The sequence below is a fragment of the Kwoniella mangroviensis genome (genome assembly GCF_000507465.2).
Source record: "Kwoniella mangroviensis CBS 8507 chromosome 1 map unlocalized Ctg01, whole genome shotgun sequence".
In the NCBI taxonomy this organism is placed as follows: Eukaryota; Fungi; Basidiomycota; class Tremellomycetes; order Tremellales; family Cryptococcaceae; genus Kwoniella; species Kwoniella mangrovensis.
Genome location: NW_027062533.1, coordinates 1592849 through 1615159, shown reverse-complemented (window position 1 = coordinate 1615159; position 22311 = coordinate 1592849). Strand labels below are relative to the sequence as shown.

Genomic DNA, 22311 nt, shown 5'->3' with positions numbered 1-22311 from the left:
GCAAATGGCAAGCGAGTCTCCTGGTACTGTGAGTCTCGCCGTGACTATGACGCAATGAATGGGTCAATCCCTATACCTAACTGGGATACTGTACAACCACAACTGGGAACATCCTCAATCCGTTTTTCTAGTTCCTATCTACAACTTTACTTTTTAACTATACGTTTCTACACCATCATATACATCATATAATCAGCAGCACTCGCTAAGATCTCCATCATGTCTTACGCATCTGTAGCCAGTCACAACAGTAAGTAACTTGCAGATCCATTGACAAGTAGTTTCACACGAGCTATTCACACCCAGTACTGACACAGATGCTCTCTCTCAGTCCCATTCGGTGAGATGCCAAAACCCGATCCCAACCTTGCCGAAGGACACTTCTCAGGCGAGACTGAGGCTCACAACACTGTCGACTCAAAGGTATGTTGCCTAGTCACCCACATGGACTATCATCGGTGTGTATTGACAGTCCATGGAATTCGGATCCGTGTATAGGTCAACGTCCTCCCAGCTGGATCAGACCCAAGCCACCCAGATATCGAACCTGCTCAACCTACCGCCCCAATCAGTGTAGAACTTCACCCTGCGCCGGAATACGAACCTTCCACATCGGAAAGTGCGCCCAGACCTCTTCCCACACCTACGAAGCACAGCGTAGAATTGCCAGAGAGCGGAGCAGAGTTCGAAAAGAAAGCTGAAAAGGCTGAGAAGAAGGTCAAGGAAGTCGAGAAAAAGGCGGAAAAGAAAGGTCACGAATACAGCAAGAAAGCCAAGGTCAGTCTACACATCTAGTCCATGCTTCAGCAGCATGTAATGATTGTCATTTTTAAATTGGGATGGCTGAAATTTCTCATCAATATATAGGACGAACTCCACCAAGCCGAATCTGCTCTCGGACCATACTGGGACAAGACCAAGGATGTTGTTCTCCGACCTGGTACCCTTGGTGGTCTCTTGGGTGTTGGTGAGTGGTCAATCAATGAAGGATCTGTTGTGTAGCTGATGTTCATCATCTTTGTAGTAAACGTCGGTATCCTCGGTACTGCTGGTTACTTCGCCTACACTCGAAAAGACCAACCATGGGACAGACGAATCGTTGGTGGAGTAGCGACTGGTATATTAGCACTTCTCGGAGCTGAGTCGTGAGCCAGTCTCATCCTCATTCTTCGGCAGGGAGCTGACAGTCTATCCTTAGTTACGCCGCCGAATCTTACCTCCAAACCCCTGAAGGAAGACAAGAAGCTGAGAGAGCCAAAGCTGAAGGATCCAAATTCTACCTCCAAGCTAAAGAAGTCATCTTACGACCTCAAGTCGCTGGTGGTCTCGTAGGTGCTGGTAAGTCAATCAAATATTCACTGAGATTATAAGACAGTTCACTGATTAATTGTTGTGGTATAACAGTAAACGTCGCTATCCTTGGTGCTGTCGGTTACTTCAGCTACAAGAACTGGAACCAACCATGGGACCGAAGAACCGTCTCAGCTGTCACGATTGGTCTTCTTGGTCTATCAGGTCTGGAAGGATACGCCGGTAAGGTTTACGCGGACAAAGAACTTCCTAAGCACTAAGGAATGCATGCAAGGGTAGTAGGCATATTTCGGTTTCGTTTTGTTCTTATTTCTTTTGATCTATTGACAGATATATACATACACATCACCCATCATAATATTTCACAGATGAATGTATCAGTATGACAGGAGCGCAGTCCTGTTGGGTTGGGTTGCTTGAATCGGGGAATGGGAAGGGGAATGAAGCTTGTCATGTGGTGCCTGAATCAGAGTCAGAATCAGTCAAAGTCAGTTGCAAAGTCACGAGAGAGACACAGAGACACTTGACCATTGACAGTGTATACTAAGCTTACCCCTTGCAACGTCCACTTGTCATCTTCTTCACCTCATTCACTCCCCCATATCATCATCATTCACTCTCAGCGGTTGATCCGGATTGTCCTTACCACTGCAGCCTCCTACTACCCTACTACACGTCAATCAATACACGGTCGTTTCTCGAAACAACACACTCGGACACTTCATCGCGTCTCTCTGTTTTTTTTTTTTTTGTTCTTCATTTTCAAGATACCAATTTACAAGCTCATCACAGATCGACACAAACCAGAAGGATCTTCCAGTGTGCATCGATTGAGGAGCAATAGACAGTCATGCGACAGGGGCATCAGGTTCATGGATCAGAGAACTAGGAAAACAAACGATACCAAGCCAAGCCAAGCCCTAACCAATCCTATCCTCGACCTTCCTTTGTTTTCCTCCAGTCTTTTTCTCAATCATCCAGTCACGCTCTTTACTACCGTTTGATTCCCACTTTATCCTCTTCTCAACTCAATCCAAGCGGATCCACCATGCCATCAGTCTTGCCCAACTTCCTACAAGGTTCTCCACCTCGTTCACCACACGTCGAGCGAAACAACTTTTTCACCTCTTGGGTATCCGGTTCATCCTCTCCAACTCATTCACCCCATTATCAGCAACTTCAACACAACACCACTTCATCTCAAGGTAATAGTAGACAAGTACTGAGACCCACAAGGAGAGATGTTTTGCTATGTTTATTGACATTATCATTCTCTTATCTCCTTTTTTCAACTCCTGGATCGACCTCTACTCAATCGATACATCCTTCATCGACAGGAGGAAAATATAAAATGCCAGATTGGTTATTTCCCTCTTCCCACACATCTTCTTCTTCCTCCTCCGGTGTATGCGCTATAGGTGGAGGAGAAAAGACATTTGGAGAATCGGTGAAGACCTATGGATTTAGCACAAATTTGAATATAGACGATGATGATCTTCCCATTGGAGGAGGGAATGGCAAGTCATGGGATGGGGGTGAAGAACAACAGGAGGATGATGAGTTGCAAGGCTTGACGACGGATTTGAAAGCCCATGCGCCGGGGTGGACGATAATGGAGAGACCGTATATATACAATGGCAGTTTCTATGCTGTGACGTGAGTTGAATTGAATTGCAATCTATCGTATAATTCTTTGATGTTAGGGAGATCAGACACTTGACGGGTTCATCCTCTTATGCACGAAAATTCACATGAGGAGCTACAGAGTTGAAAAGTGCGTAGTACTGATTCTCTCCTATTCCTCTAGTGACGACCCAGCTCAATGGCCCGAGCTCAGGATGATGACCTCGACGGGTCTACCTGCGAATAGTGATCCCGGAAATTCAGAAGCTAGAGAACCTAAAGGTGATGAGGTGAGTAAATCGTATCCAATTTCAATCCTATCATGTTAACAGATAAAGCTGGAAAGAGAAAGAAGACTGATGAATTGTACTGGCTGTAGATTATCTTCATCTCCCCTTTCGAAGCTATGAAACTCTGGGGTCCGAGGGTCTGGAAAATGGATGGAATGACTTTCTTGTTCAATGACGGGCAGTGTGAGTTTTAACCCCAAAACGTGGTTTCACTCAACATCTGGGTTGACAGTGATTTCTTGTGCTAGTCATCGATCATTATTACCATTTCGCTGCTGAACTCATGTTGGGTGCTTGGAGGGCTTATTCGTCGTATGATCAACATATTACTGCTAATGGAGAGACAACATTGCCTCCTCCTCAGAGGGTCTGGTTCCTGCATCAGAACGTTACGGAATGGTAAGTCATAGTATATTACTTGAGGCTAGTAGATCCGATGAGACAATGCTTGACGTTATGATTTTTGGTCGCAGGCGGGATAAACCCAAATTCAATCCCCTTCTCATGTATTCCCTCTTCCCTTCCATCTCGATACTCTACCCGGAAGACTGGGCCGATATGAAGAACCAGACCATCTCCTCGGTACCCAAGGCATTCGTGCTCGAACGAGCGTTGTTAGCGGATCGTTCAGCAGCTTTTAGAGGTGAATGGACTGGACCCACAGCAAGGACAGTAGCATCTGCACTCCACGTCGGCCAAGCTTCGAAATGGTGGTGGGAACCTATCCGAAGACAAGTCCTGCGATATTCGGGATCGACAGAGCCGATTATTTCGAGAAATCTCGAAGGTCACGGTGCAACTGATCCAATCTCATTGATGGGTCCAGGAGTAGACGTCGTTGAACCTCTCGCACCCAAAGGGAGTTATACGCCCGTCATCACCTACATCTCGCGTCAGAGCTCTCGAAGAAGATTGACAAAAGAGTCCCACGAGGAATTGGTGAAAGCTTTGGAAGAGAGGTCGAAGAAGTTGGGTTGGGAATTGGTCATTGTAGAAGCTGAGAAAATGTCAAAAGAAGAACAGTTCGCTTTGGCTGGTAGGACCACTGTGAGTGTTGCACGCACTTCTCTTGTCGAAATGAATGGCTTTGGATGAAGAGAAGGAAGGATGCTAATTCCTTACATGGTTGTATTGCAGATCATGCTAGGTGTACATGGAAATGGTCTAACGCATTTACTCTGGATGCCAGCTACACCTAGAAGTGCAGTGATAGAGATGTTTTTCAAGGGTGGATTCGCAAGAGATTGTGAGTGACCATAGTCCAATACTCAGTCTTTTGGAATCATCATTCCTAGGATGGAAACCCATTCTCGACATCGCGCTAATATCGTTTTATGGTCTCGAATTTACAGATCAATGGACAGCTCACGCGTTAGGTCTTAAGCACTTCGCGGTTCAACATGACGTTTCGTTCACCTCGCCCAACTTGCCTAAAGTAGATTACCCGGAAGGTTTCCAGGGGACGAGCATAACGGTTGTTGGGAAAGTAGTAGCGGATCTGATTGAAGATAGATTAGCGGGGAGAGTGTAGTGATCATATTCGCACAATCGGTCTCATCCATTGAGGTCTGATTACGGGGAATAAGGTCATCATTGGGATGTGAACAATTTCATTTTTTGTTTATAAGTTTTTCGGTAGTTCTTGAAGGTTTTTCCACGAATTGAAGGATTGGGGGCCAAACGAAATATAACCTTCATTTCAATCAAAATTTCGTAAGAGCCCTCATCACCTTTTTTCTTATTTTTTGGTACATTCTTGCAATTTCTTGGCTCTCATGTTTCGTTCAGTTAATATTGATCTTGCTACATTTTCTCCTCTTATCTATCGCGATCATATACCCATCATGCATAAGCTTATACTACACTACCAACGCATCACACCAACCCGAACCTCCAGTTATGCTACTTGTTCTGAAATTGCATCATCTGTAAGTCCTTCTCTGCCAGTTGTCCTTGAAGAATTTGGAATGATAACTGATATTCGAGAGAAGACATTTCCAATCGTTCATTCTTGTCCTCTAATTGTTTATTCCTATCTGCCAAATGCTGGATTCTTCTCTCCAAACTTGAATCTGGATCCCTGTGCTCGTTGGAGGTATGATCAATATGAAGGTGTGAAGGATAGATCGTAGATTGAGAACTGGGTGTGGATGTGGGTGTCTGAGCCATCAGAGAGGTTTTGAGATCGTTCAAAGTCTGTTCTACCTCTTTTGATCGATTTTTCACTTTATCTGCAAGAGCAATTGTCGACCTGAGCGGTTCATTTTGGCTTTTCTCAGATTCTGCCAAATCTTTGGTTAGACTCAACAAATTCAGTGTCACTTCGTCCATAACTGAAGTCAAATCCTCATTCGCCCTAGGATATGGCTGGGTGTACTGTCCATATTCATAGGGATAGGAAACATTCCAAAGATCAAGGGGCAGATATTGATGTGGATCATGGGCAGGATTTTGAGCGGGGATGGACTGATTGGTCAATTTGGTGAATTGGGCCGATCTCGATATCATATCGTTATTGAAAGAGGCCAATGCCAAGTCGATGTGTGTATCTGTAGGTAGACAATTGGAACCAGTCAACAAAAAGTCATCTTCGAAGCGTTCCGTCGATGGAGAGTCTGAGGATGCTTGAGTAGTAGAAATAAATAAGTCCATATCAGAAGTCTTTGTGATACTGTCTGATGGACTACGACTACTGAAAGCATCATCATCATCGTCTAGCGTCAGGTCGATGATATTGCTTTCCAATGAAGTTGGTGTTGGGTGATTGGGGTCGGACATCTTGTCGGTGTTCATTCTCGGCTCAGGTGAGATAGAATGCAATACAGGACCAGATGATCTGAAAGACGATGAGGGGGTGAAAGATGTACGACCCATTCTCGACAATTGACACACAGTAAGTACGATTCATCAGGTCCATTACTCGAATTTGAGCGGAGATGCCTATCAAAGGACTAGCCATGACGGATGTCGTCATGATACCGGCCTTTGTTCGTTCAGTCCCTTTCATGGTCATTCACGTAGGAAACGCTCTGGCCAGTGAATGTGGGAGGGTCTGCCCCTTCCCGTGGAATGATGTTGTCATGTTGTGCCTTGTAGTGTCTGATGATGATGACCATTTGAAGGTCAATGGAACTCTGTGCATGAGTGCGGTGTTTAGAGATTCATTTAATGATGTCACAATGCTTCGCCGTCGTGCTTGCATATTTTCCTCATTCATCGATTCATACTCTGCATACAGACGACAGGAATCTAAAGAATTCAGTGCTTGAAATTTGGCTCAGAGGCCTGAGTCGGGCGACGGTTGATCCCGCAACATCTATCATCAAGAAGCTAGTCTAGAACCGGGACTGTCGAACGGATCATCAATACGGTACCGGTCATTTGTTACAATCGTCATGGCTCAGAAATAGAGCAGAGTATGTCCCAGCTCGGCAGCTGAGACATGGCGTTTTCGCCGTTTGCATAAGCATAAAGAGAAAGATCTGTTGACATCATGCATGTGCAATCGCGTTGACGTTTCTCGCTGTGTTTCGTCTGAGAATTTCCTAGATCCCGCTCTATCCATCTGAGTGTAACTATTCTGTGTACCTTGTCGGCGTTAGTATAGAAGATACTGCACCGTACAGAATGAAGTACGCAGGTCTGATAAAAGCCACTGATAGAGAGACTCAGATAGACATAAGATAGTGGAGTAAGATGTCAATTGTTCGAGCCTTTCATGATACAGTCCTCGTACTGTGAGATAAGGAACCAAGCCACCTAGAATGATGTTGTTCCCTCTCTTTCCCCTGAAGCTTGTGTTAAACTTTGATTCCAAGAGTGTTACCCATCGCGTAAGAGTTTGTTCAGCTGTTCAGCATCTTACCAGAAAATCCCCGAAAAGTACAGGGCACAGGAACGACGGAGGGGGGGCTTTCGTTATTTAATCGAGATTTTGATATTTCTGAAATGCTGGGGGAATTGCCTACTTCGGCTCCAGTGGAAAAACGGACTAACCTAATTGTGATCATGGTATCCTCCTTCAGCTCTCTCTCATTCGCACTGTATTTGTTCCGAAACCTTCCTTCCCTGCTTGCTGCTGGTTGAACCTTACCTCCGTACATGAACAAGGATGTTTCTCAACGGGTTAACCAAACCAAACCAAGCCAAACGAATCTCACCCCGCACAAATCGGTACCTTAGACTAACTTCCTCTATTTGCATGGAACCTGAACCTGAAAGAGGCTACATACTTAGGGAATACAAGTGAGTTACTACAGAAGGAAAGATGGAGCTAGATTTTCGTATAACAAGGTGGTGGGTTGGGTTAGATCGATAATTCGAACTTCCAACTTCCAACTTCCAGCTGAGAAGTATCTTGTCTTTCCTCTTATATTCAGACTTTCCTTGGCCAGCTAGCTTTTTCACCTCATCATCCGCTGTCCGGAGTCGAACCATTGCGGTTAGCCTATCTTGGCATTCTGTCCAGCAAGATACAACTATAATCGTAACCTGTTCAGCACGTCATCCAGCCCTTTGAGGAACCACCCTCGTCCTGGTTATTTCCTCATCACGTTCTTCACGTCCGGCCAAACGTCTATTCTTGGACTCCCTCTCTTATTTCCGAACGTCCTCCTCAATCCTATCAGTCTGGTTAGGGTCAATTCAGCAACGAACAGCGTGATACACCTTACTTATCAATACATTTCGGGTTTACTTGAATGTGAAAAGGCAAAGGTTATCCGATTTGAGGAGACAAACAACCACACAGAACATATACATCATCTCACTGTCAGAGCGTCGTCATATAGAAGGAAGGACATATCTCGGATCTATATCAGTAGGTACATAATGTATCCTTTCTCTTGTAAACTTTTGAGTTATCAAAAGTCTTACTGATTCATTTTCACTTCCTTTCCCAGAATTTCCAGCGGATGTTCTCATACTTTGGAAATTGAAAGCTTGGAGACAAACCCAGATATTGTATATCCCATTCACGAAGTGATCGAAATCTAAACGTAGATACAAAGCGAACACTAGGAAACCTTCCTAAACTCCCATCTCAACTTTGTTCTTAGTCATCTACGACAAGCCGAGCCGGTTTCCCATTGTTTGATTCCTTCGGTTTTAAGACGTCTTTTCAATCTTTTCGGTCCTCTTGCTGACTAAAACGCAACAACATCATCGCGATCTCCCGGCTGAAGGAGAAGAACCTCTGAGAGGGGAAAAATTAGGTATACTCACTATAGTCTATATAAAAGAATTGGTAATTTTACGTTACTTCTCTCGCCAATCCTCCTGTGCGCCTCGTGATCCTTATCAAAATAATCGAAAATGCAGGATACATCATTATCACCGCGTCTTCGACATCTCCTAATTCAAGAGGATAGATCAACAGGTCGACTGATCATGCCTACAAGAAGCGATATACGTTCATCTATATCATTAAATGATGGACCATTACCTGCGCCAGGAGCAGGAGCAGGATTAGGAATAGGATTTGGGAACGGTACTCCAAGTCAGACACATAATCAGTTATCACCATCTTCCAGAAACTCTTCACCTGCGATGTCACCTACTTCTCTGTCCTTCGATTCCTCACCAAATGACACCAAACGTGCCCTTCCTTCGGATGTCAGTCAACACAGGCTGGCATTACCTTCACCCGTCTCGTCTAATCGACGACCCAGTAGTATATTCTCATTACTTAATGGGTTGAGTGTAGGTGGATCACCGCCTTCTTCAGCATCGTCGATAGGAAGTGGAATCGTCTATGCCAATGGTATCGGACAAACACGTGAAGAGAGAAGGGAAGATGACGCCAAGCCCAAAATCGATTTATCATCTTCATCGTCATCTTTTGCCTCTCCTTATACATCTACCAGACGTTTATCCTCTGCACCGATATCACCCAATAATGAGTACTACCCGGCACCCTACACCGCTCCAATTGTAACACATCGACAATCGATGTATTTCGATTCAAGACCTATACAACAGCAACAGCAACATATTCCCCCACCTGAACAGCCGAATTTCGCCGGGAGCGACAGACCGGGACTGCTACGTCGGCATTCATCTCATCCTTACGAATACACCTCTTCCCCATCATCAACTTCGAGGCCTACCACAGCATATGCGACTGGACCGATCCACGAGGCGGATTATGCGGGTATGGGCGCCAGAGCACCAATTTCGAGGACGACAAAGGCTTGTAATGCCTGTAGGAACAGGAAGGTCAGATGTGATGCCGGTGGAGGAGATATGGGACCTTGTTCAAGATGCGTAGAGAGTGGTACAACGTGTGTGTATACAGGTGCGCAGAAAAAGAGAGGTCCTTGTCCCGGGTGAGTACAATCTATCATAATTGATTAATCCTTCATCCTACCAACTCATGAAATTGCTCGCTGACTGCATATATTCATCATTTAGAACCGCAAGGCAATCAATCAGTAAACCCCGTCGCCCATCTACCCAATCACAAATTTCCTCTCATCGATCTTCCGTCGCTTCCGTCCAGAGCTATATCGTTACGCCCACGGACGAACAGGCCCCATGGTCTAGGAGTTCTTACGGCTTCCCACCTGCGCCTCCTACCTTCAACCTACAGCAAAAACAACCAGACCCGTCAGAATGGTCATCCATCGCTCCTGGTAAAGGTAGACCGTCGACTTCCACTTCTGCTTCTACAACCTGCATGACTCCTGCTCGAACATCTAATGGAAATGGGATCCCACATCCAAACGGAACGACGGTTATCTCATGGTCAAATGTTTCGGAAAACAATATGGATATGAATCATAATGGAATGGGAATGTTTGATCGAGATTATGCTTTAGGACCTAGAAATTCAATACATCTACACAAACTCGCTATCGATCCTCCTCCTCCGCATCATCACCATAATCTGATAAACGATAGTGCGCCCAGAGCATTACCACCCTTGAGGGTAGCTATTGACAGAGGGGGCACTTAAGGACGATCAACGAAATGGAGGTTGGCTGTATATCTCTTTTGGCTTGGAACGGGAAGAAGTTCTTTCTCAGAAATTTCAATAATGTATAGAACCTATATGGAAAGAGGTAATCGCGAAATCGTGATTGAATGGTATTCAACAAGTTGTATAGTATCAAACATATCAATAGATGGAAGGATAATTTTGACATGTATAAAATATCGACTTCAAAGACTGACTCACCTATTAACTCTTCTACTGACACTTTCGCGACGAGGTAATCTCGCACAGCTTCTAAGCCACCGAGCCTATTTACAAATTGACACCCTAATGAATAGGATCGATTTTTACATACTGAGCCAAGACAGACTGATGTATATGCATGTATTCCAGATCCCAGGATTTTCAATTGAGGGTGTGACAGGTCGAGTGGTGGTGGTAGTTTGGTTCCTGAAAGGTATGAGCCTCGGTCAAGATTCCGATTTCATAAATTCACTCAACTTGCTTGATGAAGGATTGGAGATCTGTGTGATCACCATCAGGATCAGGATGGTCCATCGAATTGTCCCCGGTTCATAGCCTTTTACAGTATATACATACTGTACCTATCAAATTCTTCCTTAAATTTCGCAGGTCCTATTTACTGTACTGTTGAGCGACATTGACTTGATTGAGCTACGCAACCTCGAAAAGAGAGCTGATATATGCATGACCATATTCATGGGGGGTTCGAGTTATTTTCACTAATTAAGGTCCAATCCGTTCCCATCAAGGGTAAAACATACAGTTGAGAACGGACCCCTCACTAATTTAGTTTATCGCACAAGGCGTTTACCAATCAATCAAGCAATCAAAAGTCCAAAACGATCCTCAATCCCTCAAACACATGGTTTAATCACTGCGTTACAGGGTGGGGGAAAGGGGAATACATACTCGTATTGATCATCATCATCATCATTGGTATTGAAAGTGGGGGAGATGATAAAAACATAAAACCAAAGGATTGAACGATTGAACATTCTTTTTTGTCTTTTCGAAATGTCTTACCATAAAATACACCGATAATACTATTGATAATTTGCGCCCTTCTTATAAGATTCGAAACGAAAACAGTTCAACTCCAATTCCAACTCGACTCATCATCTCAACCACCTACAATACCGACCTGTGACATCATCATAACATAGATACAGCTCCATCATCCTTTGGAATAGATCATAAAGGATCGGTCCAGTGAGCGAATTTCTCAGAAAGGACGTGTTGTTTTGATCTGATATGATTTATTCATGGTAAAGCTGTAGCACTGCAACTGCAATTTGTCTCGGCTCGCAGCAGAACTGGTGGTTGTGGAGTAGAGGTACCATCATTTGATGGTAGATCGTTACTGAACAACGACGATAACGAGTGAGCAGTGAAGGTAAGTTGTGGCGTTTTTGATGATGGGTACTGTACGAGTACTGTAAATATGATAATTTAAAATTGCAATAGTAGCTCGTCGGATTGTGTGCTACTGTATGGGTTAGTATGAACACTGCACATTGTAATTAAGGGCTAACCATCAAATCACTTGCTTACCTTCGGAAAGCAGCGGGCGAGTATATAGAGGTAAACATGAATACGATCATATTGTATCTTTTCTAGGTATGTTAAATGACTTCATTTGATGTTCCATATCACCGTATGTTACGTTCATATTAGATTTTTTTAATGTGGTAAATTACAGCAAACTATACGGTTGGACAGCGGGTCTACACGACCCTCCTCAACTCTCAATCAAGATACAGTTTTGAATATATTTTTCACACCTCTGGCTCAAGAGAAACTATAAATCCATATCATATCGTTTCTACGCCAGCTAGTTGCCTCTGGCCGAGGTTAAAGGACGACAAAGCTCAGGATGAACTTCGATCCCTTCAACGAGCTAGGAGGTGGATCAGCACTAAGATTTGACGAAGGTCAAGTAAGTTTGTAGTTCAACAACATTCATACCGCATACAGATTATGGCTGACTGTCGATGTATCATTCGATCCAGTTTTTCTCATCGATAGTGAGATCTATTTCCCAAAAAACAGACGACAGCGTACTGAAGCTGACGCTTCCAATCAATTGATAGCAAGACGATTACTGTCTACCTGTGAGCCATTCTGACTTGTCATTTCGACTTTCGGACCACTGGCCACAGTACGATACATACGATGTTTGTTCCTGATATTGTCTTGGTAAACTTCGGTCGATAGGTGGCATCTCATTCGCCTGAAACTGAAGTAAGTCAAATATTCTTCGAAGAGGTCTTTCTGAAGCAGCATGACCGACAGAGGACATCCCGACCCATCATTTGCTTATTCGAGCGATTTGGGATTCATGTAAAGCAGAATGTATACTGATTCACCACCTATATCGCTCTTCGCCACGTGCAGAGATTAGATTACATACATGACGTTTACAAGTATCATGCAGGGAATATACCAGGTCAGTCGTCTTTCTATCCGATACCCTGTGCCAGAGCTCGCCGTACACCTTTTTCTTGGATGTAGGCCAAGCCCTGCACTTCTTTGAGCTCGAGTTAGCATCTTCTCAAAGAAATGGATATATCTCCAGTAGTATAGAAAGTTATACTGACATTTGATATTTGTGTTTATGATATTTAGACGAAGTGGCAATATTGCTGAGCGATGGTAGACCATGGAGGATATTGGATGTGGGCTGCGGTACAGGTAGATGGTGTGTGAAATATAAAGTCTTCTTTTAGAGCCATGACCACCACTAGAAAGGAGGGGAAGGTATGCTAGGCTAACCTCTTATTTTCGGCTCTTCTAAATCCATAGGGCGTTAGAGATGATCGAAGCTTTCCCAAATATACATGTAAGTCGTCATAAAGTTTACCATGACCTATGCTAGAAGTGCAGATTCGTGTCAGTGTGTGTCTGTGGATGTTAACACTGTTGATGTCGTTTGACCATAGATCACAGGAGTCGATCTAGCTCATCCACCCATCACCGTTTTCCCACCCAATTTTTCGTAAGTCATACTAGACGTATGTGTGATCCGAATCCGACCTACGGCTGAACGGCCATTCGCCATCGACCAGATTCGAGATACATGATGTGACCAAAGGACAGGAGTACGAAGACGATGTTTTTGATGTAGTTCATGTGAGGGATATACATGCCGGAGTGAGTTATACTGCATCTCCATGTTCATCGTCATCTGTATACCAAACTTGCAGAATGAGGATCAGGAAGGTCACTCACCAATAAACATATAACGAACTTGAAATTGATAGATGCCGGATTATCACGCGATGTTGACCGAGTGCGTTCGCGTGCTACGTCCGGGAGGCTATCTCCTGGTCAAAGAGATTGAGTGGGTGCCCGCAGTATTGGATGGAAGTGATGCTCAAGAGAGATTCCCAGCGATTTGCGCGTGAGTCCATAGTCATTATTCTTGTGTCGTACACGAATGCTGACAGTTTAAGAATTTTTGATGGCTTGTATAGGATTCTGTGAGTAACCGAAAGGTGAAAGATGACAAGTAAATGTATGGGTGATACTGAGTAGGACTCTAGAGGCTCGTTTCGGAATGCTTTATCCGAACGATTTCTAGATCCTCTAGTAGGAGTCAATCTTGAATCTTACGTCGATAACGTTTCTGGCCTATGCGATGTACATTACTCGAGACATATGGTTCCTATGACACCTTGGTCTGACGGTGAGTCAACACTATCATCTGAATACTGTTAATCTCTTATGATGATGTAATATGTTGGTGTGATCGTGGTCAGATCCAATACTCAACTATACTGGTCAGATGACTCGTCTGGCCATGGCAATCCTAGGCGGTACAATGCGAATCATGCTTCTAGATCATGGTGAATCCGATCCTGATGGACGGTACGCAGCGGGGATAGAAGAATTGCGAGACCTATTGGGTCAGCCGATATGGTATTTCGGTAGTGTTGTAGCTAGGAAAGAAGGTGAACTCAGTGATCCAGAGCCGGACGCAGAACTAGAAGGATACAGTCAGGAAATGGACGAAGAGAAAGATGAGACTGGCTGGATAAGAGATGAAGATTGAATATGAAAGGAATAGATGGTATGCAAATGATACTTTATTGAAAGTGTTTGTAGAGTTTCGGTATTTTATGGTTTTTATGTATAAACTTGCTGTTTTCTATGCGATCGAGGTCAATTGGTCGTCGACCTATTCGGTAGAAGTTCTTGGAATGATGACAGATGATGTTCAAGCAGTCAGAATGTGAGCAAGTCATTATCAGGCCATGGTATTCGTTAGTCCTGCTTCTGCCAGTACTGGAATCCAAATGATATCGACATATGATCCAAATCAGTCTATCTACATCACAAATTCAGGTCTGCTCGATCATTCCTACAGCTTAGCCTTACCATCTCCCATCTCCAATTCCTCTGTTCCATCTTGACTAAATTGCGTTACTTTACTCCATCCACCCATGAATTTCGTTTGACTCCCATACGCTACTAGCTTATCCCCTTTCTCGGGAGGCGTATAGAACTCGCATCGTGTATAAGCGAGATTCCTCCCGCATTGCTCAACTGTACCTATACATACCAATTCGGAGTCTACGGTCCCTCCAGGTCGGACGAACTCGGTTGAGATGTTGACTGAGACGCCTGTTGGAGGAGGGTATCCTAGGGTGGAGAGTGACAGGGAAGTCAGGGTGTCTGTCAACTTGACGAGGTAATCAATAAATCATCTATCTTGCCGATGATCAATGAACTCACTGATAAGATCACACCACCATGTATCGTGCCATGGTTATTGAGATGTTTCTGGTCAATCGTAAAAACACCTTTGAGGCATTTAGGTCTGGCTTCGATTAGACGTAACTATGGTGTCATTGTAAATCTTGAGCGTAAGCTACTCCCTGGAGTGGCCCAATATTGCGCTCAGGGTAGCTTACTGAGGAGAGGACATTGGTATCATGGCCTATTCATACATACGCAGGTATTAGCGATTCCCAGGCTATACATGCAATTGTGTAATACCGGTCGGGACACCCACCTCCTTTCGATAATGTCGTTGACCAAGCCTGACATAGATCCTTAGTGATCAGCTAAAACTCCTGCAAGATCAACGTGGTAGCTCACCTTCTGCAGGAATTTCAAGCAGGCCATTGTTCGATTGCGATATATCCTATGATGACAGAGCTTGAAGATCAGTTGATTGAGATATCAAGACTCGACCATCCAAGTGCTTTGTCTGTTATCGGTAATTCGTTCATTCCGACGGATCAGTCTCAAAGTGAAAGTAAGCGAGCTGGATTGGATTGATCACGTAATAACACCCTCGGTATCAATTCAAGCTTAATCACCCTTGAATACGAGGTCATGACGTGGGAGTCTAGGCCTTGTGGGACTGCACGTGGCTGCTGTGATACTGAGGCCGTAGGATACGGAGGTAGTGGGAGACGCAGCAGACGCATGCTATGGGAAGAGATGAGATGAGATGAGATGCATAGCAAGAGCGATGAGAGGACGAGTGGTCAAACATATATATACATGACACTAGAAGCGTTGGTGGTCTTTGTCAACTGAAACACACAGATGGACGGATGAGCTGTCGATGGTATACATGCTTTTGTCGCTGCAACACAACTACGGGAACGGGATCGACCGACAACCGACGCGCATAACAACGTAACAGCATAATAAAAGGAAAAGTACTAGCTCGTACCACGAATACATCACAACTGATCACAACAACAACAAGACATCAGCATCTCATAGCATACAGATAGACAATCACACCACCATTGACATACAATGTACTCGACATAGATTCAGATTGAACCACCGTCTACAGTCCAATGGCTTCAACAGTCCTTTCAGACTTCGAATTTAGCTCCTCTTGATAGATTATCGGTCAGATCCATGATGGTGGATCTGACAAATGCAGAAGCTGGACCCTCACAACCACGTCCCAAACCATTGCTACCTACCAGGCCCATTCCTGATCCTCCTCCAGCTACGCCTCCGAGCACTTCGAAATCTGCTAAAAGGAGATCATGGTTCGGGCTGGCCCTCGGTTCACCGAGTGTGATTACCTGTCCTGGCAATGACAATGATGCCTCTCCGACGAACAAGGATAGGAGGAAGAGTACAAGTAGTATTCAGTCGGGCAGGGAAGAATTAGACCTGGACCTAATATTCAACGATGGAAAGGGTAAAGGGAGGGATGGTGGAGCAGAGGGGGAAGAAGAAGAGTTATTGACTATAGATGGAGATCCGGAGAAAACGATCAAGAAGAAGAAGAAACGAAAATCGAAAGGTGATTATGATGAAGATCTCGAAGTGATGAGGATGAAGGATTTGGGTAGAAGCACCCAGCAGACACCTAGGTCAACATCTGAGCGGACGGTGAAAGTCAGTTTGAATGAGAGTGATACAGTGAGTTTTTCAGATCCAAAGGAAACCCCAAAAGACTATCATCTCTCTTACATCTTGTCTCTGTATCTATCAGCCCCAACCATTCACGATACGGCAGCGGACGTTCTCACGTACAGCAAGTGATCGTGATCCATTCTCTCCTCCCGAGCCCACATCATTCCCTCCCAAGACACCGACACCCAGATCGTCCTCATCGTCTTTGACGAACCACAGACCCAGTATTCAGCCACATTCCTCCTCGAGACCATCTTCATCGTACTCGCCCTCTCACAAGATTCTATCTCTACACACAGAAAAGACTCAGCCACCTATACCTATAGATGTGGATCGTCCTTTACCTCCTTTACCTCCTTTACCTCCGAAGAATCCTTTGTCATCGACATCTGTCAAACCACCTGCGATGCCTAGAGGTATCGTCGTCACCCCAAGTAGTCCCAGGAAATTGTCCAAGACACCTAAGAAACCACCATTGACCCAGAGGAGAAGTAGATCAGCGACTGGACATTCGAGAGTACCATCTTTGGCTTCCAATAAGCGGTCACATAGTAATTCACCGGATCCGAGCATCATCCTCAACAATACTCCTGGGTCGAAAATTGGACTTGGTCTTCCATCAGCGCTGCTGCCCTCATCAAGACCCAATACTCACACCGAATCACCACCTCCTCCACCTGTACCTTCCAAACCCCAATCCGTATCTTCACCTTTTCCCTCACGCTCACCTAGTCCAATACCCAAGATAGCATTTGTGGAACCGGATGGTATATCTGCGAAGCATGAAGATGTCTCCTTACCGTCTTCACAACAAGGAGAAAAAAGAAAGGTGATAAGAAGGGCTAGGAGTTTATCTGGGTTCTTTGGGAGATCATCACCTAATCCACAAGGGACCGAAGTTGAGAATCCGATGCCTGCACCCGAACACATAGATGGTGGCTTAGGTGAAAGCGTGGGCAAATCCAGTAGTGTCCTGGAATGGCTGGGAGTGAAAAAGGCCGTCAGGAGGAAAACCTCTGAGTCTCACATGAAGTCAACGGTTGAAGATAGTTTTCCCGCTGTCATTGGCCGGTCGGAAAGTATTCCTGGGCAACAACAACAAGCGGCCAGTCGAGAAAGTCTGGGACCCCCTACGAACGTCGAAAACCCTGTGTCCGAATCGCGACAGCCTACACCTCGACGACCACAACATAATCTCTCCCCTTCTACCGCCACTAGTCTGCCACTCACTGGACAAAGCAAGATGATCAGCATTTTCTCACGGCGTTCATCGGCCAAAACGACAGATGATGAAGCTGAGCCACCAATGGTCCAAGTCGGTCCTATGGCTATACCCAATGCCGGAATGCGGAATCAGACGGCCCAGTCATCGGAGTCATCCTTCAATCTGCCTACTCATGACCCTATATCGCCTTTTATTCCCGGAAGTGGGCCGTGGGTAGCCACCCCCCAAAGCGAGAAGGACGAGAGTGAAGTTTTGTTCAGTACTCCTGAAGCTGAGCTCAGTAATTGGGGTCCCGGGCGAAGACCGTGGATGGATGGAGCTGAACGCCATAATTCCTCTAAATCATCTATATCGTCACCGTTGGACTCACTGCCTGAACAAGGCTTACCACCCTCCCAATCCCCTCTAAAAGCCCCGCCAGCTTTCAGAGAAGGTAGAGTCAGATCGTGGTCTGATGCACCTTTGCCTCCTCAAAAGCTCGTGACCCAATCTTCTAACCCTCATTTGCCCTTACCTCGCCCAACTACACCAAACAGTCAATCGCCCTCGTTAACGTTATCTGCCTCGCCTCGAACACCGTCAAGACCCAAACTGGGGGATAGGTCCAATTCTGGTAATTCCGCTATAATAGGCCGTATGAAAAGTGTATTCTCGAAATCTACAAACCGAAGTAGAAGTAGTAGTCTATTGGGAAAAGGAAATGCAAATACGGAGATCGATGAGTTTGGGAATATACCGATGGGAGGTGATGCCGGCAGAAGTCAGAGGATGAGACCTTCCACTTCGTCCTCTTCGATGGCTTCTTCCGGTGCGCTCAGAGGAAGGTCAATAGGTGATGATAATGGCCGACCTGGCGTCGAAGAGCTTCAGACAAGATCACCCAGAACTTCCTTCACACCTTCCATTGCGTCTCTTGGGTCTATAACTCGGCAAGATGAGACCAAAGCCCAACGTAAGAACAGAGTACGAGCGTCGACAATATCACTCGCACCTACCGCATACCATTTCGCCCCACCTCGACCATCTTCACCTAATCTGTTCCCCATTGCCGCTACTCCACCACGTCGTCGACCCGGCACCATCCACAGGATATCCAATGGATTGTTTGGGTCAGGCTCTTCCGGTCCGTCATCACCTAAAACTTCTTCATCGCTCTTCCCCTTACCTGCTAGGTCGAGTGGGTCAATGTCTTCTTCCACCGGCGGTGGGATGGTAGGCTGGGAAGATACTTCTGGAACAAACACGACCAACGGATTGTTGAGTCCTGGAACCAGCCCTAGACCATCCACTGGAAGTATCCCTGCTGCCATGACAAACTCGATGATCAAGCAGATATCACAGAGACAAGATGAAGAGTCCCCTAAAGCGTGGTTGGAAAGGATCGTTAATAATGTACAGAGGGACGAGATTGCTAATGTACTTGCTTCAAGGTGGGTTCATCATGGCTTTTACTCCTTACTTTCATATTAGGGGAAAGATACGGAAAAATGTTGAGGTACGAGTGAAGATGTCAAAACTGATCATAATGATACTATGTAGTGGCGACGAGTTTCACACCGAAGCTTTACAATTGTATCTCTCGACGTTTGATTTTACTCATAACGCCTTGGATGTTGCTCTGAGACGGTTATTGATGCACATGAGTTTACCGAAAGAAACTCAACAGATCGATAGAGTGATTGAAGCGTTCTCTAAGAGGTATGAGGAATGTGAGCCTGAGTTGTATGGTCACAAGGGTGAGTTGTACCTCCTGTCACGATTATACTTCAATCTTTATAGTAAAATTCGGTGTTGCGTCGAGATACACGTTTTCCTTCCGTGATACTTGAAGAACAAGGCTGATACGGTTCACTCTTCATAGACAACACCTACGTTCTGGCATTCTCAATGATGATGCTACATACCGACGCATTCAACAAATCCAACAAGAATAAAATGACAAAAGTCGACTACGTTCGAAATACACGCATGGAAGGTGTATCGCCTATAGTTTTGGAAGCGTTCTTTGATAATATCACCTATACTCCATTCATATTCATAGAAGATGATATGGATCTCAAGAGATCATCCGGGTACGAATCTTCTTCATCAACCTTCGGACCTTCCACACCTACTTTCACCAACAACCCTCTGCCTTCGTCTGTTACCAGTACGAGCGGTATGAGTATGGGTACAAGCGGGAAGGCCAAAGTGGACGTGTATCACATGATCGTCAGAGGTTTACTGGGCACACTTAGAGTAAATAACATAGAAAATCAAATCTCACCTGAAAACCCATTTTCGTATAGAGGGACAAGACCGTTCCTCAACCTGGATCTGCTATGTCAAGCTTTTGCCAATGCCAATAACCTCATCATCCCATCTTACATCACCACTAGTCCTGTGACGAGCGTAGGAGGCAAGCTGACGACTCCTTCCAGAAGAAATACGGTGGGAGCCAAAGATCAGAAAATGGAAGATCTGGTGTTGAGAGTGGTGAAAGTTGGACTGTTGTCCAGAAAAGGTGAGTACAATGGTTTCCTTTTCGCGTGGATATTGAATTCCTCGCATGTATGAGATCTTGGAGGTGACTGGGTACTAATGGTCTTACCAACTCGATAGACGAATCAGATCAATCCTCCAAGAAAGCCTCTCGAAGGTGGAAATCATGGAGTGTCATCCTCACTTCCTCTCAACTATTATTCTTCAAAGATCCTACTTGGGCTCTTACGCTTCTCGAACAAATACAATCTCTGCGAGATACAGATGATGGATCCGGCCAATTGCTCCTACCTCGTCAAACGTCTTTCAAACCTGATGAAGTGTTCTCGCTCAAAGATTGTGTGGCTGTTTTCGATCGTACTTTTACTGCTGTAAGTGGAATTCCAAATCGTAGAACCATGATTGATCTTGACTGATCATGTTTTATATCTATGATAGTACCCTAATACGTTCCGTTTCGTCATGCCGCAATCCCGACAATATCTCCTGCAATCGTCTGACGAGTACGAAATGAACGAGTGGATAGGTCTTATCAATTACGCGGCGACGTTCAAGACTGTCAATCTTAGAATGAAAGGTCCTTCCATGCGGAAAGACCAAGTTGTTTTAGCTGGAGCTGCTGCCGCTGCGTCTCACAAACGAGAATTAAAAGGTGCGGCGGTTGCTGCAGAAGGAGCTCATTTGACCCCGCTGGGAAGTGGTAGAAAAGCTTTCTTCGGCGAACCCAAATCAAGTTCAAATACCACTTTGGACAGAAATGGACATGAGCATGATCAGGGATTGGGGTTGGTTGATCATCATACCAACACCAGTCTTCCAGATGGGAATGCGAAGATGAAAGTGAAGAACGGGAATATAGATGTAGACGGACCTGACCAGGTTGTACATGAGGGTGAACAATTGGAGGAAGTCTTTGGAGTGGTCAAAGCTGAATTAGCAGCTGGTCGAGGCGAGGCTGGATCCAACAGGCCTTCAACCTCTAGTGATTTAGTTCAGGAGAAACTACCGGTGAAGATGGACACAAGACATATACATACCTCGAGAGTATCTCTGATTTATGTGAGTTCCTACACTCCACTCCGCTCATCCTTCATCGTGTGACACCACTAATGAAATATAATTTGTCTTATTTCTCAGGAACACCTTAACACTCTACGCGAGAAATGTCGACCCATTGAAGACTCCTTACGATCATCTTTGATCCTGGTCCGAAACATATCGCTCCTCACTCCCTTTCAAAAATCCACTCGAGATAAAATATCGTCATCCATCCCCTCCCTGGCCCACAAGATACGGAACGATCGACTGAATATTACAAAATTGAAATTGTGGATCAAAGTTTTAGAGCACGAGGGTGAGAGGGAAGATAGGGAATGGAAAATTGTCAGACATGTGGCCCTCCAAGCTGCGGCCAGGAGTTTGAGGGAAGATTCCTTGGTTGGTGTGGTCAAGGATGTCAATAGTGCACAAGGTATCGAAAAGGAAGTACCAAAATTGGAAATACCTGAACCAAATCACTCCGGATCATCATCCCCGTCACCGTCTTCTTCTCTGGTTGCGAATGCGGGTGCGGAAGAGAGGAATAACAGGAGCGAGATTACTAGTCCTGTGGAATTACCAGAGATGATCAGAAGATCGAGTGAAGAACCGTTAGTTGAAAATAAACAACATCAACAGGGGAGAAAACCAAGTAAGAGTGATCAACTGAATAGAAGTCCTGCTGGTGGTGTCCACTCCACGGGGTTGGCGATGAGGAAATCGAATTCTGCCAATGACTTGTTAAATCCCAATACTTTCGTACAATGCAGAAGATCAAGTGAGATTGAAGAAACACCTGATCCTAGGTCTGGTTCTGCATCGGAAAAGTACGATCTATCTCATTCTCCTAATCTGTCGGTCGATACGCCCATGATGATGTTTACTATGGAATCGCCCTTGGAAGTTCCCTCCGAGAAGATGGCGGACCAGGATAAGGCGCATTGAGAAAAAGGAGCGGGTTTCCCCAATAGAGGATATGAAATGTCTTGAGA

General features: G+C 45.1%; 7 protein-coding genes across 7 annotated transcripts; 5 read left to right on the top strand and 2 right to left on the bottom strand.

Annotated features, from left to right (window-relative positions):
- Positions 1-219: 219 nt before the first annotated feature.
- I203_100601 (uncharacterized protein) lies at positions 220-1571 on the top strand (the record flags this gene model as incomplete). Its single annotated transcript, XM_019150427.1, has 7 exons — positions 220-250; positions 332-423; positions 499-777; positions 868-967; positions 1025-1145; positions 1199-1338; positions 1405-1571. The coding sequence occupies 7 exons, from the start codon at positions 220-222 to the stop codon at positions 1569-1571; spliced, it is 930 nt and encodes a 309-aa protein (XP_019000393.1).
- A 788-nt stretch (positions 1572-2359) lies between these two features.
- On the top strand, positions 2360-4755 carry I203_100600 (uncharacterized protein; the record flags this gene model as incomplete). Its single annotated transcript, XM_019150426.1, has 7 exons — positions 2360-2967; positions 3119-3224; positions 3314-3407; positions 3473-3623; positions 3698-4271; positions 4362-4470; positions 4577-4755. 7 exons carry the CDS (start codon positions 2360-2362, stop codon positions 4753-4755), a joined length of 1821 nt encoding a protein of 606 aa, XP_019000392.1.
- A 371-nt stretch (positions 4756-5126) lies between these two features.
- I203_100599 (uncharacterized protein) lies at positions 5127-6002 on the bottom strand (the record flags this gene model as incomplete). The annotated part of the gene is made up of 1 exon (XM_019150425.1): positions 5127-6002. The coding sequence occupies one exon, from the start codon at positions 6000-6002 to the stop codon at positions 5127-5129; it is 876 nt and encodes a 291-aa protein (XP_019000391.1).
- A 2535-nt stretch (positions 6003-8537) lies between these two features.
- On the top strand, positions 8538-10179 carry I203_100598 (uncharacterized protein; the record flags this gene model as incomplete). Its single annotated transcript, XM_019150424.1, has 2 exons — positions 8538-9550; positions 9636-10179. 2 exons carry the CDS (start codon positions 8538-8540, stop codon positions 10177-10179), a joined length of 1557 nt encoding a protein of 518 aa, XP_019000390.1.
- A 1876-nt stretch (positions 10180-12055) lies between these two features.
- On the top strand, positions 12056-14233 carry I203_100597 (uncharacterized protein; the record flags this gene model as incomplete). Its single annotated transcript, XM_065516688.1, has 11 exons — positions 12056-12118; positions 12273-12293; positions 12397-12423; positions 12577-12628; positions 12808-12880; positions 12985-13021; positions 13122-13177; positions 13248-13332; positions 13443-13582; positions 13725-13867; positions 13941-14233. 11 exons carry the CDS (start codon positions 12056-12058, stop codon positions 14231-14233), a joined length of 990 nt encoding a protein of 329 aa, XP_065373506.1.
- Positions 14234-14542: 309 nt separating this feature from the next.
- I203_100596 (uncharacterized protein) lies at positions 14543-15309 on the bottom strand (the record flags this gene model as incomplete). Its single annotated transcript, XM_019150422.1, has 5 exons — positions 14543-14863; positions 14917-15021; positions 15096-15121; positions 15197-15224; positions 15283-15309. 5 exons carry the CDS (start codon positions 15307-15309, stop codon positions 14543-14545), a joined length of 507 nt encoding a protein of 168 aa, XP_019000388.1.
- Positions 15310-16068: 759 nt separating this feature from the next.
- I203_100595 (uncharacterized protein) lies at positions 16069-22264 on the top strand (the record flags this gene model as incomplete). Its single annotated transcript, XM_065516687.1, has 7 exons — positions 16069-16581; positions 16655-19230; positions 19340-19536; positions 19662-20303; positions 20402-20652; positions 20720-21340; positions 21419-22264. 7 exons carry the CDS (start codon positions 16069-16071, stop codon positions 22262-22264), a joined length of 5646 nt encoding a protein of 1881 aa, XP_065373505.1.
- Between the last annotated feature and the right edge of the window lie 47 nt (positions 22265-22311).